At 42.4% G+C, this 16,128-nt stretch overlaps 1 protein-coding gene across 8 annotated transcripts in view; it reads right to left on the bottom strand.

The window, feature by feature from the left end:
- The window catches only part of rapgef6 (Rap guanine nucleotide exchange factor (GEF) 6), a 131,769-nt gene that overhangs the window by 17,249 nt on the left and 98,392 nt on the right, over positions 1 to 16,128 (bottom strand). For all 8 annotated transcript variants that reach the window (XM_046409892.1, XM_046409893.1, XM_046409894.1 and 5 more), the window contains 6 exons: positions 15,903 to 16,106; positions 14,860 to 14,968; positions 14,503 to 14,746; positions 9,534 to 9,691; positions 3,623 to 3,863; positions 97 to 264 (listed from right to left, as the gene is read on the bottom strand). In XM_046409892.1, coding sequence (XP_046265848.1) covers positions 97 to 264; positions 3,623 to 3,863; positions 9,534 to 9,691; positions 14,503 to 14,746; positions 14,860 to 14,968; positions 15,903 to 16,106 — 1,124 coding nt within the window. The remainder of the gene's footprint in view (positions 1 to 96; positions 265 to 3,622; positions 3,864 to 9,533; positions 9,692 to 14,502; positions 14,747 to 14,859; positions 14,969 to 15,902; positions 16,107 to 16,128) is intronic.

Genomic DNA, 16,128 nt, shown 5'->3' with positions numbered 1-16,128 from the left:
CTGTGATGCTCAGTACGCCATCAGTAGTTTCATTTCCTCTTTTTTCCTGGCCAAGCTTATCATATGAACCAGTTAAAACACTAAACAACTACATACTCTGTGGACTCGATGTTCCTGAAGAGCTCAAAGTCTCTCATGGAGAGCTGGGCAGCCACCTCCATGGTGCTAAGCTGGAGCAGAGAGATCTGACTCTCTCTGAGGAGATCCTGAGCATCCTCGTCTGAACACAGCGTCTCCGTCTCCATATTGTTCTTCAGATAGTACCTATCGGGGGAGGGGAGGGGGGGGGCAACAGAAGGACAGAAGACAAGATATGGATGTTGGAGCACTGCTATCAAGGAAAAATACTTCCTGGTTTGACATGTTTATTTTTAACAGAGAAATTTTTACAAAGAGTTTAGCTTCTGCTGGAGCTGGTCCTGCTATAAAACCCCACAGTGGAATGGCGTTAAGAAACTACGTAGTTTTTATCTATAAAACTCTCTGCCTTTCCCAGACTTCTCTTGACAATTTATCAAATCCAAGAAGTGTAATCTCTGAGAAACCCCCTGAGCGACAGAAATCCGAAAAAAAAGAAAAAAAAGAAAAAAGGAAAAGAAGAGGACGAACTAAGTTTAAGAAAGTAAAATGCTTTGAAAGTGATGCCAACTGTGTATTTTTAGAGCTGCAGCATCCTCAGATGCTTTAATATAGGCTGCAGAGGCAGACAGGTAGGAGGAGAGGATCCAGTTTTTCATTCGGCTGTAACTTCAGCACATATTAAAAAAAACAAACAAACAAAAAAAAAAACCAAAACACCCACAAATCTCTCGAATGTTCCTCTCATTCACATTTCATCTTAAAGGGGCACATTTTCTGTCTCCGATTTAAGATTAGTTTGAGGAGGGGAAATAACTCTGGTAGTATTGATAGATTGTGGACACATTTTACCTTGGGGTAAAGAAGGGGAGAGACAAAGTGAGAGAAGAGAGAGGGGGGGACTCAGCAAATCGGAGGAAAGAAAGACGACAGATGCATAAACGAAAGGCTTGATCTCCAGCAGTTTTCTGGGAGAGCTTCCAACAGAAGGCCATCTCTCTTACCTTGTTATGTGCTATACGTTTAGAAATCCAACCCGCCCCCTACTTCCACTCTAATGGAGCGTTAATGTGGTCATCTACAGCCCACAGTGTGTGCCAGTGTTGGCATGGGCATGACTCTAAACCTCTCATCCTCTGATACTCTGCCAGAAGAACTGAAGAGAAGAGCAGCGAACAAGAGGACACGAGAGGACGTGAGGTGAGACGACCGAGCTGAACGTACATTTAGGATAAAGTAAAAAAGATGTATTTCACGCTCAGAAACAAATGGAAACTATTTTGCTTATTCTGCTTCATTGAAGGCTGGCTGAACAGATTCAGATTTTAAGACATTTTCAGGACGTTCTGAGAACATGTAGACACACTTCAATAGTATAAAGTCTGAGACGACACAAGATTAGAGGAAGAGAGAGGAGACGACAGGAGACGAGAAGAGGAGGGGTGGAGAGGCGAGAGGACAAGAGGAGAGGAGACCTATGACCAATTCTTTAACGGTCCAATTTTCTCAAGTGAATGAAATTTACATTTTTACCCGTGGGCTCATTAAATTAAAATAAATATAAACACGATCCTCTAAAACAATGATGTATGAAGTGGTGCAAAGTCAATGGAACCAAGCCAATGTAAATGGCCATTGGTGGTGGTTTGGGTCTGTGTGTGTGCGTGTCTATTTGGATTTTGGTAGTGTGAACACAGCTTGCTGTTGGCTTGGCCTGTCCCTTGTTATATCTTCTGTCAATCATCAGCTGCAGAAAGGGACGAGACGGAGGATGCAGGAAACAGAGAGAGAGAGAGAGAAGGACGCAGATATTTGCCTGCTGCTCCTCATAAATACAACTACTGCAAACTGAATACATAATACACGTGCATCCTGCTGACACTGCAATATTTTCACGTATACATGTAAAAAATACTGCCAAACATGACAGTGGACTGAAAAGAAAGAAAAGGGGAAAGTAGAGAATGAAGTGAGGGGAGCTGTCTATATATGTTGATACCTCACACAGTTTAACCCTTTTCCCCACTAATATCTCACAGTGTAACATTTTTCTTCCCATGCAGTTCAGCCATCCATCAAAAACACCAATAACCATGAGCATCCTCTCAGTAAGAGAGTGTCTTATTGTCCACACATGTTTGACACTTTCTTGGTAAGAATTTGTGCGTACAGATGCAAGCACGGACATACACGGGGCTGCCCTAAATGCAGTATTTGCATGCCCATCAGTGCACAGACACGTGACTGTGTATAAGAAGGTGACTGTCTGTATCCATATATTTGTACGCGCCCGTGTGAGCATGCAAGTGTGTGTATGAATAATTCCAGACGCGCCATGCTGTCTGCTGAGGCCTCCGCCCCTGACAGAGGATGAAATATTCATGCTAACCTAGTTGGGAGGGGATTGATGAGGGGACCACAGGAGACCAGGAGAGGGGGAGAAAAGTGTGAAAAACCGATGGAGGAGTCGTTTTAAGGCAAACTTTACGGCTGCAGTCCAATTATCCTTCATGTCCTACTAACTTTCATCTTAAAAAGGGAATGTGTCGGGCATCAGGATGACAGTGCTGCACCACAGACATCTTAAAAAAACACAAACAACAACAAAAAAAAAACAACATACTGGCACTGGTGTTTTGTTTCAGAATAAACACACAGCATCACATGCAACTAAACACATTTCCCAGCCTTTTTATGGGGCAATGCCACTTGATTTATTCATTCCACTGAACTAGGACAGTGCTTCTGAATGCTGCTCTTCGGCACCTGCAGCCCTGCTGGTTTTCATTCAAGCCATTTACTCAGGAACTGATTTACACCTTGGAGATCCTAAGTGAATTAACAACATCACAGAATAGTACCCAGTAAACGGTTGGTATGTGATTCAGTTCTTCTGCAGTGGATAGAAAGCAGTACTCAGAGTAAAGCTCACATCAGTTGTACGAAATACTGAGCACAAAGAAAAGAAAAGCTTCTTGTTTCTGGGCGTGGAGGCCAAGCAGTGGTCTATATAAATTACTCATATGACATGTTTCACTTCCAGATGCTTTCTTCCCACTGTGGATGTGCTGTAAATAATTATTATTTAATTATTTGATCTCATTTGCTGCCTTGTTTATCTTTAGTTGCAGAGACCGTACACTACATTACATTACACTTCATTTAACCAAGGCTTTTATCCAAAGCGACATACAGAACGAGTAACAACAAGTTTCAGTACAATAAAATTGGACTATAGCAATAAGAGGTAAAACATAACTAGAATTGCTTACCTAGAAGAGCAAGAATGGAAAGCAGGAGAACATGAAAGAGTAAAGGGTGTAAGAGGGTTAGGGTTGTTAGGAGGGTACAGTTTGAGGAGATGGGTTTGTAAGTGCTTTTTAAAGGAAGATAGGGACGCCCCTGCTCTTTCTGTGGCTGGTAGGCTGTTCCACCAGCGTGGAACATTGTGGAGACAGAAACACTCGTGTCCGCATCTTATATGCTGGAGTTCCCTGTATTAAACCTCATATTTAAAATCAGTGTAAATTCTTGTGTTCCGTACCTGCCGTTGAGCTGAATCCGATCAGCCAGTTTGGAGAGCTGGTCGGGCAAGCGGCGCTGTTTGATGACTCCCTCAGGGCTAATTGATACCTCACACAGGGAGTAGGTCTCGGGTGCCGCGATGAGGCCGAACTCATTGACGGTGTGGGCGACCACATCCTTGGCCGTGGTGTCCTTGCTGATGATGATGTAGCAGCTCTGCTGGTCGGCCTTGAACACCCGAATCACCTGGTCTGGGATGTCTGAGGGAGGAAGAGAAAAAAGAGGAGAGCTGTCAGTGACTGATTAAGTTTGGATGTGTTGGTGGTTACAATGTTTGGAGGCCAACACTGTAACAAATAAAACACAAGGTAATTCAGATAACAACACAATAAAACAGTTGTCTAAGAGCTAAGAGTACTGCAGTTTTTGCCTGGAGTAGTGCACTAATAGTGTTTCAACAATTTGATGTCAGGAATGCTCTAAAGTTATAGTTTCTAAGCTTCACAACACCTGGCATAATGTTAGTTTCATAGCATTATTTGCGCTTTTTATGTTCAACATAGTGAGAAGGATACATGCTTAAACAAATGGCGTATTAGTTCTTGCACCGTATATCAGAAACAAACATCACTAACCACTCCGGCTTTATGTGTGCACATGACATGACTACATCACAGGCTACTAATCTTTCACGGACGATTTGAGGGTCACATAAAGCTTAAGATGAAGAAAAAGACACAAGGATGCATGCAGCTAGAAAGAAGACGACAGAGTGGTTGGAGGCGTGTGACAGTCATGGAAGCAGCAGGAATCTCGTGCTGAACATGCACGTGAGCTCTGGGACAATCAGTCCACTGGTATCCGCATGTGATCCTCTCTCACTTTCTTTTAGTCGTGTGACCCAGTCATACATCTGAGTTAGAAGTTAGAGTGCTCACGCCTACTCCACGTAACATTGTCGGAAAAGCAATATTTTCATTCAATAATTAATCACCTAAACTTAAATCACTTACTGAGATTGATTTAAAACAACATTCAGCAATAAAGAAGCCAAAATACAAGCTACAGTTTCCTGGGGCGGCTGATACTGGAGCGGATGCACCCGACTCACACGGTGAGATGTGTGTTAAATAATAGAAATGTTCCCCCTGAGTGAAATACTGCATTAAAGATCCCCATGTTTGAGTAAGGAAGAGGGTACGGCCCATTAGCCACAGGCAGCCTAAGAGCTCCCATCACGTAAAGCGAAAATGGAGGGAGATCACGAAGAGATCATCGAGAAACCAAGAACCAAAGACTGACTGATGAGACTGCGCCTTCCGGTTTACCAAGCAGAAAAGGGGTTACATGCGTTCAGACACTAAGTCATTACCTCCACCCTTATTAGCACACAGATCTCTCATCTGTCTGTGGGGGTCTTTGGGTGAGTGTGTATGTGTGTGTGTTCAGATGGCAACAGCCGGGGCAGCTTTATTATCGGCATCATTACAGCAGCAGCGGCAGCAGCACAATAGGCAAAAACAAACCGTGGAAGGTAACAATAACATTAGAGCGAATGCTATCACCTCTGCTTGTTTAAACTGCGTGTGATGTATGAATGAAAGAAGTGAGGACTCTTTAAGGGAAGTGGGGAAGAGTCCATGTGTGTCAATTTTGCTGTTGCTTCCTGTTTCTTTCCTGCTATTTTGACTGGGGACAAATTCATGTATTCTCTTTTTCTATTCTGTGATTTTGTTGTAGTTTCATTTGTACGTTCATATGTGCAACTTATTCACAGCTTTTCACCATGCTTGTTCTGAATACCAGCATCCAGATGTTTTTCTGTTTCGTATACCGAGTGAGAATTTCATTTTCTGTGTTTCTATTTTGCATTCAGTTGTTCCTTGAATGTGAACACACTGATGTTTTGATGACATTGAAGTCAATCTTGGATATGAAAGAGCTCTCTATGGGCTGCGAGCTTATCGACTGAAATCACGTGACACATGCACTTAATACATCACTCAAATGATTACTGGCTTTTCTGCTGAAGGAGGCGATCATGTGCAGAAACAAAACTAAAAAATACAAACATTGCATCAGTGTGTGGCTTCCCTCCGTATTTCCGATGTTGCCGCAGTAGCAGAGTTCCTCTCTTGTTTATGTGCAGCAGTGTGGTGAGGGTGGGTTGAGTGGAAGCTAAGTGCTCTGTGTCTCATTAGCTGTGATTTGTGATTAGAGAGTGGGAAGCTCTCGGCTAAATAGCTGGCTATCACATCCGGGGGGCTTAATCATATTTAATCCTCTGGACGAGCTGCGACCCGACCTGCTCACAGGAGGACAATCGCTGCCCATCCAGACAAGCATCCAATCAATTATCATCTTTAATAAGGTATCATTCATTGTCTTCAACGCCAGAGAATTTACTCACGGACCGAAGCCAAAGAGGAGTTTTACGCAGAAGAAAAAATAAAAAGTATTGGGTTTTTGCAAATACTGCACTTAAAGAGGCAAGTCTCCTCCTCCTCCTCTTCTTTTCCTGTTTCCCAAAGATTTCCCAGCCACTCCATCATACAGTCGGAGGACATAAATCACATGTTATAGCATACAGAGCAGAAGAGGGTGGGGCATGGTGGCTTGAGGCGCTGAGAGGAGAGTGGAGTAGAGTAGCTGAGGTTAAACGCCAGGACACCAGTATAAACACAAGTGAAAAAAGTGTGTGTTACTACACTTGTTAGGAGGAGGCTTTTTTCCTAAACATCCTCCTAAGCTAAAGCCTTCAAGGATAAGGCTTTATGATATGTTTTTATAATTTTATTACCCCAGTTACTGTCACTTGATACGATGCCTCTGTGTGATGAAAGTCAGTCATTAACAACACACAATAAAGCCATATCCATGTTGTTTCAAGCTCCTTTTTGTCTCAGAGGCTAAACGGATGTGTTGGTGGCTGCGTTTGATTGACAGCACCCTACGGGCTCAACTCTGTTGCCTGCAGCAGGGGAACAAAAGACACAGAAAACTTGCGCAGTAGCTTACAAGCTATGGGCAGAATGTGCCCATCAGCATCAGCATCTAACCAGACCAAAGTGACATTTTCAGGGGTGTTTACAAGGTGAGGAATCTGCTGCAGCTGAGCACGAGGCCTTCAAACTGAACATCTGGTCTCTTGTTCAACAAGCTAAGGGTGCAGAACAAGGAGTGTGTCCATGTTTGGGAGTTAGAGCCAAGAGTAAGACGCAGAAGATGCAACGACAGAGTGCGGAAAATAAGTGCAAGGATTTAGGAAAAAAGACATGAACAGGGCATTTGGGAGGAGGATGTACTACAGCGCAATCAAACAGTGGCATTGAAGCTAAGTATACTTACAGTACAGTCCCAGGGCTTGGCAAGCAGAGAGGAAAAAGAGAAAACACAGTGAATATGAGAAGAAAAGAGAGCGTGGGAGGAGTACAAAGAAACAGTGGAAACATCGCGAAAGGAGGGAAGACCAGTGGAGTTTCTAGTGCAGCCTTAATCTGTTCATGTGAAACCAGAGGAGCTGAGTGTGACTCATCATGTCGACACTAAAACATCTGTTTAAAATCACAGCAAGGGAGACGCAAGAGGGGAGAGAGACAGAGAGACAGAGAGAGAGAGGGAGAGAGAGAGAAAGGAAGAGAGAAACAGAGAGCAGACAAAAGAAGAAACTGAGGATCATGGGAATTAATGTCCACGCTCCACTTCTCCAACTGGTCCAACTTTTGCTATGAGAAATGTGGATGTACACGATTAAATGATTAATCATGTCTGAGAGGGGCTGAATAAAAGTGAAAGATTCCCATTTCACAGTTTGATGTTGTCAGATTGCTTGCTTTGTCCCACCACTTAAGATGTAAGAAAAAGAAAACAAGATTTAAATTATTAATCAAATCTGGCACAAAACTGTGGATAAATTTTCGGTTAAATAAGCAATTCTTTGATTCAATTTCTTCTTCTCATCTGACTCAAAACCAACTTCAAGATTATTGTACGAAAAGACTGCAAAGCGTCTCCAGTACAGGAAATCTAAACTATAAATAAACCATTCCTGTCATACAACAAACTCGAGGGCTTGTGAACTTTTCTGAGGCACTGGCTTGCTTGTCTTTTATTTATATATTTTAGTAAACATACACTTTCTTTGATTACTGTGAAGCATCAGGCAATTTGTAAACTGTGTAAAGTTTTAAAAAGAAAACTTCAACTTAATTTAAGTCTCGCAAAGCTGGACTGCATTTAACCACCTTATTCCAAGGATGTCTCAACTGAGATAGGAATTATGTTTGGTTATAAAATGATTTCATCCGAACCTAAATGGCACCTGAAGAGAAGCCAAGAGCTGTGTAAAACCGTCAAAAAAATAAGTCAGCCCATTCCAAAACATTAACTTTACTGGAAACATTTCTTGACTGTAAACTACAACACTGGCAGACATGTTGCTCATTGAGACGAGTATGGACAGTGGAAAGTGATAGTGATGCTAATGTAATTACAGGTAGAACCTTGGAGGGATTACAAGCCCTGCAGAGCATCTGGAACAGGGTTCAGTGTGAGCAGGCTGTTCTCCCCTCTACTATTAAATCTAATGGGAGGCCAGAGGACTAAAGGAAACATGGTCTAATGGTGGATGATTAATGAGGCCCAGTTGGTGTGTGTGTTTGTACTCCAGTGCAACGCGACCACATGTAATATATAGGTCTAGAAACAAGCAATCTACGAGCAGATGTGTGTACATGCGTCCGTCTGAGTGTGTGTAGCTCATTGACAAATGGCCGGTGGAATAAATCAGGACCACGTTCACTCTCTCACTCCCTTTCACCTTTCCACTGCGCCTTTCTCGACCTTCTTCCGTCAATATCTCAATCTCACTAACGCAAACACACACACACATCGCACAGAGGGAGTCCTTCATGTTTAATAAATTATGGGCACAGAAGCTCATCAGAAAGGAGAGGAATATGTAAACAAAGTCTTACAGTCCAGGAGGTTAGTTCTCGCGAGACGGACACAATCCTGAAACACCTCTGTGGCACCTCAGAAAGAAAGACCTCCAGGCTGTGTGTCTCTGTGTGTGAATATGTGTGTGTGCAGTTAGGCTACAAACCTCCAGCTGCCTCCTTTTCAGAGACTGGATGTGTGTTCCTTTGTCAGCAAGTGTTTCTGATGAGTTTTTTGTGTATTTCAAGAAGAGAAAAAGACAAAGGACGAGAGAGAAGAGAAAGACCAAAAGCACACGACAGCCACGCTTCTTTTACGGCTGCTTTATGTGATTATGTTCAAGGGTGACAGGTTGTCCGCTCAGTGTCTGTGAGCATTGGAGTCTTCCACTGTGCAAATGAGGTTGAGGTCTCAAGTCAAGTGTGACAAACAGCTTCAGGAAAGAAGCAATGACTTGTTCGACAGCTGACACCTGAAATAAGGCCATGAACAACTTTTTATGTAATGAAAGTTGTGCTTCCTTTCCACTCAAAGTGCTTGAACTTGTTTTTATGGTTTTAAGAACTCAAGTTTTGTTTTTATTTTAGCACTTTCTAACCAGAAGGTTGATTTCTGATGCTAATATACACTGCATAAAAGTAAAATGGAGATATCGCAGGCACTAAAAACAAAAAGGTACAAAATCTTTGGAAAAACATTTTGCTGTCTAAGTTTGACTGGCAGTGACATGTTACAACAACACAGGAAGACCAAAGCTGCAGTAAAAGTTTTTCTTTAGGTTGAACTTTAAATTTAATGCCACACGAGTCATAATAACAGAAAGTTTCCTGAGGTTTGGGTACATTCTTGCCAAAAGCATTTCAAAAGCAAAAGAATGAATCAAACCAAAAGCAAAAGAATGAATCAAACCAAAAGCAGAAGAATGAATTTCCTCAGTTGTGTCCACGCAGAAAACCTTTGATTTCACTGAGGCTTGGGTCGTGTTGCCTTACCTGCGGGGTTGGAGAAGTCGAGGACGCTGGTGGCCGGCTGTAGCAGGTCGGGGCTGCTGGACGACAGGTTGCCAGGGATGGGCATGATGGCCACGCTGTGACGACACTGCTTGGTACCCACGATGCTGTCGTCCTGAGACTGACCCATACCGCCATCACTAGAAAGGAAAGCAGGGACGGTACAGAGACGAGGGACAAGACAGAGAAGGGGGTGGTGAAGGTTGGAGAGGGGGAAAGGAGAGATGGTATCAAGGAGAAGGAAGGAAGAAAATTAGATTTTCTCCATCATAGACCAACTTACGATTCTAAAATGAACGTAGCCTAAGATTTTGCAGCAGTAGACATTTTTCAAAAAACTCCCCGAATGTTTTTTCTTTGTTGTTTTATGAGTTTTAAGCACAAGCATTAGAATGAGTGCTTTCCCTTCAGCCTGACAACAAAAGTCTCACAAAAAATAATAACAATAATAATAACCAGGAGATGAAATCAAAATGTCTACTCTCGCAGAAGGACAACACAAAATATCAACATCACTATGTTTGTCTTTTAATACGCAGCAGTGACACAGCCGAAATGCATCCATGAGGCAGTTTCATGAACGGCAGGAACTGATAAGGAACAGTCACGGAGACGGAGACACACAAGTACACCAAACACAGACACACACACACACACGACACGATACAATGAGAGAGGTATACACGAGCTAACAGAGTTACAAACAAGCAGACAGCAGAGCACATATGAAAAGAAGTGATAAGTAAAGAGGACTTAAGCTCGCTCAGATATTTTTCCCTTGACTTTTCTTTCCACATTTGTACACTGTGTCCCTTAGCTTCTGAAAACACCTGCAGGTGTTTAGCCCTCTGCTCTCTTGTGTGCGTCCAGCAGTTGGTCACATTATGAGGCTGAACTGGACTGGAGAGACAGACCCTTTTTGCGCCAGGCCCCCACAAGCCGCCGCTCAGGGATATGCAAACATCAACCTTTGCAATAATGGCCTCATTAGACTGTCTGGATCTGCATACATGTGATGGAAATGGCAACTCTTCTGAGACAAACCCACTGACAGACAGGTTGGGTATTGTGATTTGGAATAACCCCACCTCAAATGACAAACTCCTGAAGGTCTGATGACTCTGATAACTTTTTAATGTTGTATAGAATTCAGTTCAGTGTCTGTTGGAAAGCCTGGGATTATTTATCATTATGTCAGCTATTTTTCAGTTGTTCCCAGCTGTAGGCGACATTAAATTGAATACGAAAGATAAACTGACCAGTTAAAAAGTAATTAATTAATTTAAGTTTTTGCAAAAACTGACTGACTGGAATGCAAACAGGCTAACATTACTGGGCTTTTTAATACAGTCAGGTTTAGAGTAAACTGACTGACTTCTCAAGCGTGAAAATTAAAAAAAATAAAAGCACGATAACAGGATAAAAAAAATGGAAGCAATGTGATCTGATATGAGCACCTAAACGCTGCAATGATTTTTTTTTTATGTTAAATACACATTGAGTGACAGTCTGTGATCGAGCCTTGAGTTCATCTCTCATCCTGCCTGAATATTAACCACAGCCTCCCTGTGGCTGCGTGTGTCTGCACAGTATGTACTGAACATGGTGCAGTAATGCAGGGTTTCCACTAACACACAGCCCAGTGCTGCTGTAACAAAGCCTCTGTAATCTTCACCAGTCGATAGGTACAGCACTGATAAGATGGAAAGATGAAAAAAGATAGAACTGTAAAAACAGTCATGAGCAGAAGATGGAAAGAAATAGAAAAAATAGGTTGATTAAATAACTTGGACGGTGGTAAGAAAAGAAAAAAAAAAGACAAAGGGGATTTAGAAGGAGGATAATGGTGAAATTGAGCCAGTTCAGGATAGCACGAGGCTCAGGAAGACTAGACAGGTATTGTTGGCTCTAATCATGACAGGTTCACAGAAAAGCCTGCCACATATAGCGGCCCTTCAAATATGGCATAAACGAGATGTCTAGGATACAAAAGCATGCGGGCAAATTTGTCCAGCTTCTAAATTATTATGAAAGCAGTTATTTGTCCGAGTCACTTGAGGCCAGGTGTTCTGAGTGGGCAAAACATCTGCAATAAATGTAAGTCATAAACCAAAGCCTCGTTGATATCTGCAACATCCCTGCAGAACACAGTGTTTGGTTGAATAACAGAACATCTAAGAAGAAAGAAGCCGTGAATATAACTGTAAAGTCTGAATGTGAAAATGAAGAATAGGAACACCTTGACTTTGCAGAAAAGTGAGATTCACGTGTTAAAGGAATTAGCATGAAACCTATAAATGCAGTCCTCTAGCAATATTGCTGAAGGTCGATGGTCGTGTGTGTGCATGTGTGCAGGTCTGCAGATGAACACTGAATAAAACGGTTATAGGATGGGGAGTTACGCAAGAGGTCTTACCCAAACAGGCCCCTGAAGCAGCAGAGACAAACAGGAAAAGAGACGACATTGAAAAGCGTGAAAAAGAAAAAAAAGAAGAAAAAAAAAACAGAAGCAGAACTCTGCTGAAGTGATTCAGCAATACAGGTGAAGCACAGTGAAAAGGCCCAGCTTAAAACAGCACAAAAACACACGTGTAGGCTGACAGAATATACACAATTCCGAACACACTGACAGGTTTGCTGAAATAAATAAGCAGAAAAAGGAGCAGTTTCATAATGCCAGCACAGGTGCATACACATGCAGCAAACTACAGGATTATTCACACAAAATGAGTCGTTAGTGAGTTGAGACTTCAGTGATCATCTCAAGCAGAAAGGACATAATCATTACATTTTTGTTTTTACATTTTTTACATAATTATATAATGTGATTCTGACCACATGAGATCTGCACAATCGCTGCAGTTTTAAGGTGGGAATATGTCATAATTGTTGTTGGAATTGTATGAAACGAGGACGCCTTTTACGGCGAATGTTGAGCTGCAACAATCGTGGCATGCATCATGGTTTTGTACATGTGACTGTTTCAGCAGAGAGGATGAAAATGGCATCATGAGACATGGGGTTGCCACTTTATCCTCATCTCACTAAATTACCTCGTACTTCTGAGGTAAACTGACTAAAGGCTGAAACCTCTGTCTATTGCTTTCCAATCTGCGGAATGTAAATCACCTGGGCTGGTCAATATGGGTTGTGTGTAAAGCTGTCCGCACGGGCCAGGAAATCTTAATTTGGCAGAAAAACGGCTTGTTTATTGCCAGAGTGTCCTTGTCATATAAAATCCTTGTCTGAAGTGGAGCACAATGTCAGCCAAGTACAGAAAGAAACAGCAGCAGTGACGGTGGGTTTGTTTATGAACGTAAGCTGCACATACATAAGAGCATCTGAATAGGATTTTAAATCGTTAAACAAGGTTATTTGGCTCAATTAAACTTGCCAGATGTTTAAGAAGTGAATAAAGGCACTTAAAATGCAGCCTCTGTGGGAGAGATTGAGAATTGACTATTCCATTGCAACTGTGGTCACAGGTTGCATCCTTGTGAGAATCTATGCGTCCTTAAAATGACAGCGAGTTTGGTAGGTGTGTGTGTGGGCAAAGCTGCACAGTATCTTCAATATATTGTCGTAGGCACAGCCTGTACCTTTGTTTTCATGCATGCAGAGTAGACAGCTTTATGATGCTGCTTCCTGTCACCCCCACAACAAGCACTGATGAATCCCAACTGATCCAAATCACCCGTGTCATCTCCATCCTCACTGCCAGGCCCTTTAATCAGCCATCAATTCCTTTGAACCAAAGAGTGGTTTGAATGGTGCCATCGAGCAAAATAAAACGCAATGAAGGCCCTTGTTTAGTCAATCAATAGAATGGAGCGGAGAGCCTTTGGAAGCTGTGCATCGAGTCATATCAATGGCCGTGTGATAGCGTGTTCTGCGTTTTGAGACACAGGAGCACAATCGGTTTTCATGCAAACTGTGTGTCTTTGCGGATATAATCACTGCAGGGCTGGAAACTAATAGAGTGGAGCTAGGAGGAGAGAGAAATATGTGTGACAGTATCTCTGCCAGAGTGTGTGTGTGTGTGTGTGTGTGTGTTTGTGTGTGTGTGAGTTCTAGCTCTGTAATTAACAGGACGAGGACGGCGTCTTCTCTCTCACACACTGACACAGTATGGAGCTTAATGAGGCCTGAAGAGGCACAAAGTGATGAAATGAAATCAAGCCTGTATCAGCACATTACGACTGGAATATTGAATGTGAGCTTCCATCTGCACAATTGCTTACAATTGCTCCAGATGCTTCAAGTACAATGGATGACTACGGATGACGATGACAATAGTTATTTGGTGAAGATGTTGATGATCATGCCCTTTACATTTATGGGATTTGCCATGAACTTATTGACATGACAGCAGCTGCAGCTAAAAGTACTGCATCCCAGACTAGCTCAAGTAAGAGAGTGTAAAACTCTAAAGTAATTTCAGGAAAATGTCCAGAGAGTGAAAAGGGATGGAACTTACACTTGGTTACTTATTGCTGTGTACCACTATTTGTCAAGAAATGGAGGTAAGGATTTTAGATAGTAGGGTGAAGTCTCTCCATTTGCTGCTCGAACAAGCCACGGGAAGAGGCTAAAATATTCTCTATCACTCTACAAGATGAAATATGTGGTTTAGTCCAGTGGCAATGCTAGAAGCTTAGATTTTTGCTCATACCTCAAATATTTTAAGTCAGCAGAGGGACAGAACTTGCTACAACACTGATGAAGAGGAAATAGGCTGATCAAGTCAGAGAGGATTGCTTTTGTACCAGGTAAATCTTCAAAAAACTCACATTATTTATATTTAAAACCTGCAAAATCCTGACTTCATGTCTGATCAGTGGAACAGATTTAAAGACATGAACATTCACTCATTGTCCCCAAACCTTCACTTTTACACAGTTTTGTCCTCATTCAAGCACTTCCCTTATACAGACAGCATAAATCCTCTTACCTAAAAGGTTTGGGTGGCAGTATACTGAATCGAGTCTTCTCCAGCATCTTCCTGATCTTGTTTCGTCCTCCTGACACAGTGTTGGCCTTCATTTTCCTGGTGCTCTTGTGGTCTGTGGGGAACTCCATGTCTCCAGGAAGGTCGGGGATGGAGAAGCGATTGCCTTTTTTCTCTTGGATTTTGGGTATGTGAGGGCCGCCGTTCTTCTTCTCATGCACAATTCGGCTAAGGAGCTCTTTGAAGACTGGATGGATGGAAGTAAAGGGAGACGAGGAGGAGGATTGTTAGTCATGTAAAATGAGTAGCAGGGACATGAACTGAAGCAGATACGTGTGCAAATACTCTGACTTCGCTTACCGAATATGTTGGTTTTGACGGTGAGAGACAGGTGTGTGTTGTTTCTAAGGATGTCAACAGCTTTGGAGATGGAGATGTTCTCAAAGTTTTGCCCATTGATCTCCATGATCTGAAACAAGACATGTGAATAGACAAAATCATAGCAGGACTCAATCAAAACCAACAGATGTGCAGTGACACATGCGTGTAGATGAGGACGTATCCAGGAATTTGTCTGAAGTTAAGTAAACACCCACTACATTCCCACCAGAAAAGATGAACCATTATTATTCTTGACTCAGCATATCTGAGAGCAGTTTACTCAATTCAAAAACTGAACAATGTCGTTGACTTGCTCTCTGAAGGACACAAAAAGGGAAGTACTCAGTGCACTGTGACAGCCTGATAGCTTGATTTGAACAAGGCTGCTTTATGTCAGATGCACAAGAGAGCAATCTATGGTTTAAATATAAACTAGAATTGCTGCCAAAAGGCTGTATGCCTCGAAAGTTCCGTCACATGGTGCACAGTCACCCAAGTTTCAATATCTCACATTCACAGGAACTGGGTGGGACGTGAGAATCCAATGACCTTGACCTTTCACCACCAAAATATAATTATTCTTGAGTCCAAGTGTATGCTGGTGCCAAATCTGAAGAATTCCTCTAATGATGTTACTGAGACAAACAGACTTAGATATGTCTGGAGGGACAAAAACCCGAAAACATAAAGTAAGCATTTGTTGGTTCTGACAGATCCTCACAAGCTATACCAGAATTTATAGAGAGCATTAAACTGTGTTCATCTTCCAGTTTCTCAGTTCAACTTCCAGCTGAGATGATGATTTGAAATTTGTCCTCAAAGCCACTCTGGAGCTGTGATGTTTATAATCTTCAAGGTTGTGTTAAGAAGTGACTAAACCAAAAATCATAAAAGACTGTGAACTGGCTCACTGTTTGCTGCCATAGCTGCAGCGACATAGCAGTCCGTGTCATTCTTTAAATAAAAGCAAAGGGAGAAATGTATCATATCTTGTGGAGCCACTCTGCATTATGTCCTCTTACCTGGTCTCCCCGTTTCAGTCCCGCCTCTGCAGCCTTGCTGCCTGGTTCCACAAACTCAACAAAGATGCCGAATCCTCTCTCGCTGCCGCCCTGGACGCTGAAGTAGAGCGGCGACTCCCTGGACGCCTTCTGCAGGGTGATCTGTCTCCACTTGGCTTTGGCTGCACACGCTATGTTCAACAGCCGCAAATGGCCTTTCATTTTCTTAGAAGGAGAGAGAAATGGG

This window comes from Scatophagus argus, chromosome 14 (genome assembly GCF_020382885.2).
Source record: "Scatophagus argus isolate fScaArg1 chromosome 14, fScaArg1.pri, whole genome shotgun sequence".
Lineage (NCBI taxonomy): Eukaryota > Metazoa > Chordata > Actinopteri > Scatophagidae > Scatophagus > Scatophagus argus.
The sequence above is the reverse complement of the archived record's forward strand: the minus strand, read 5'-3'. Positions and strand labels throughout refer to the sequence as shown.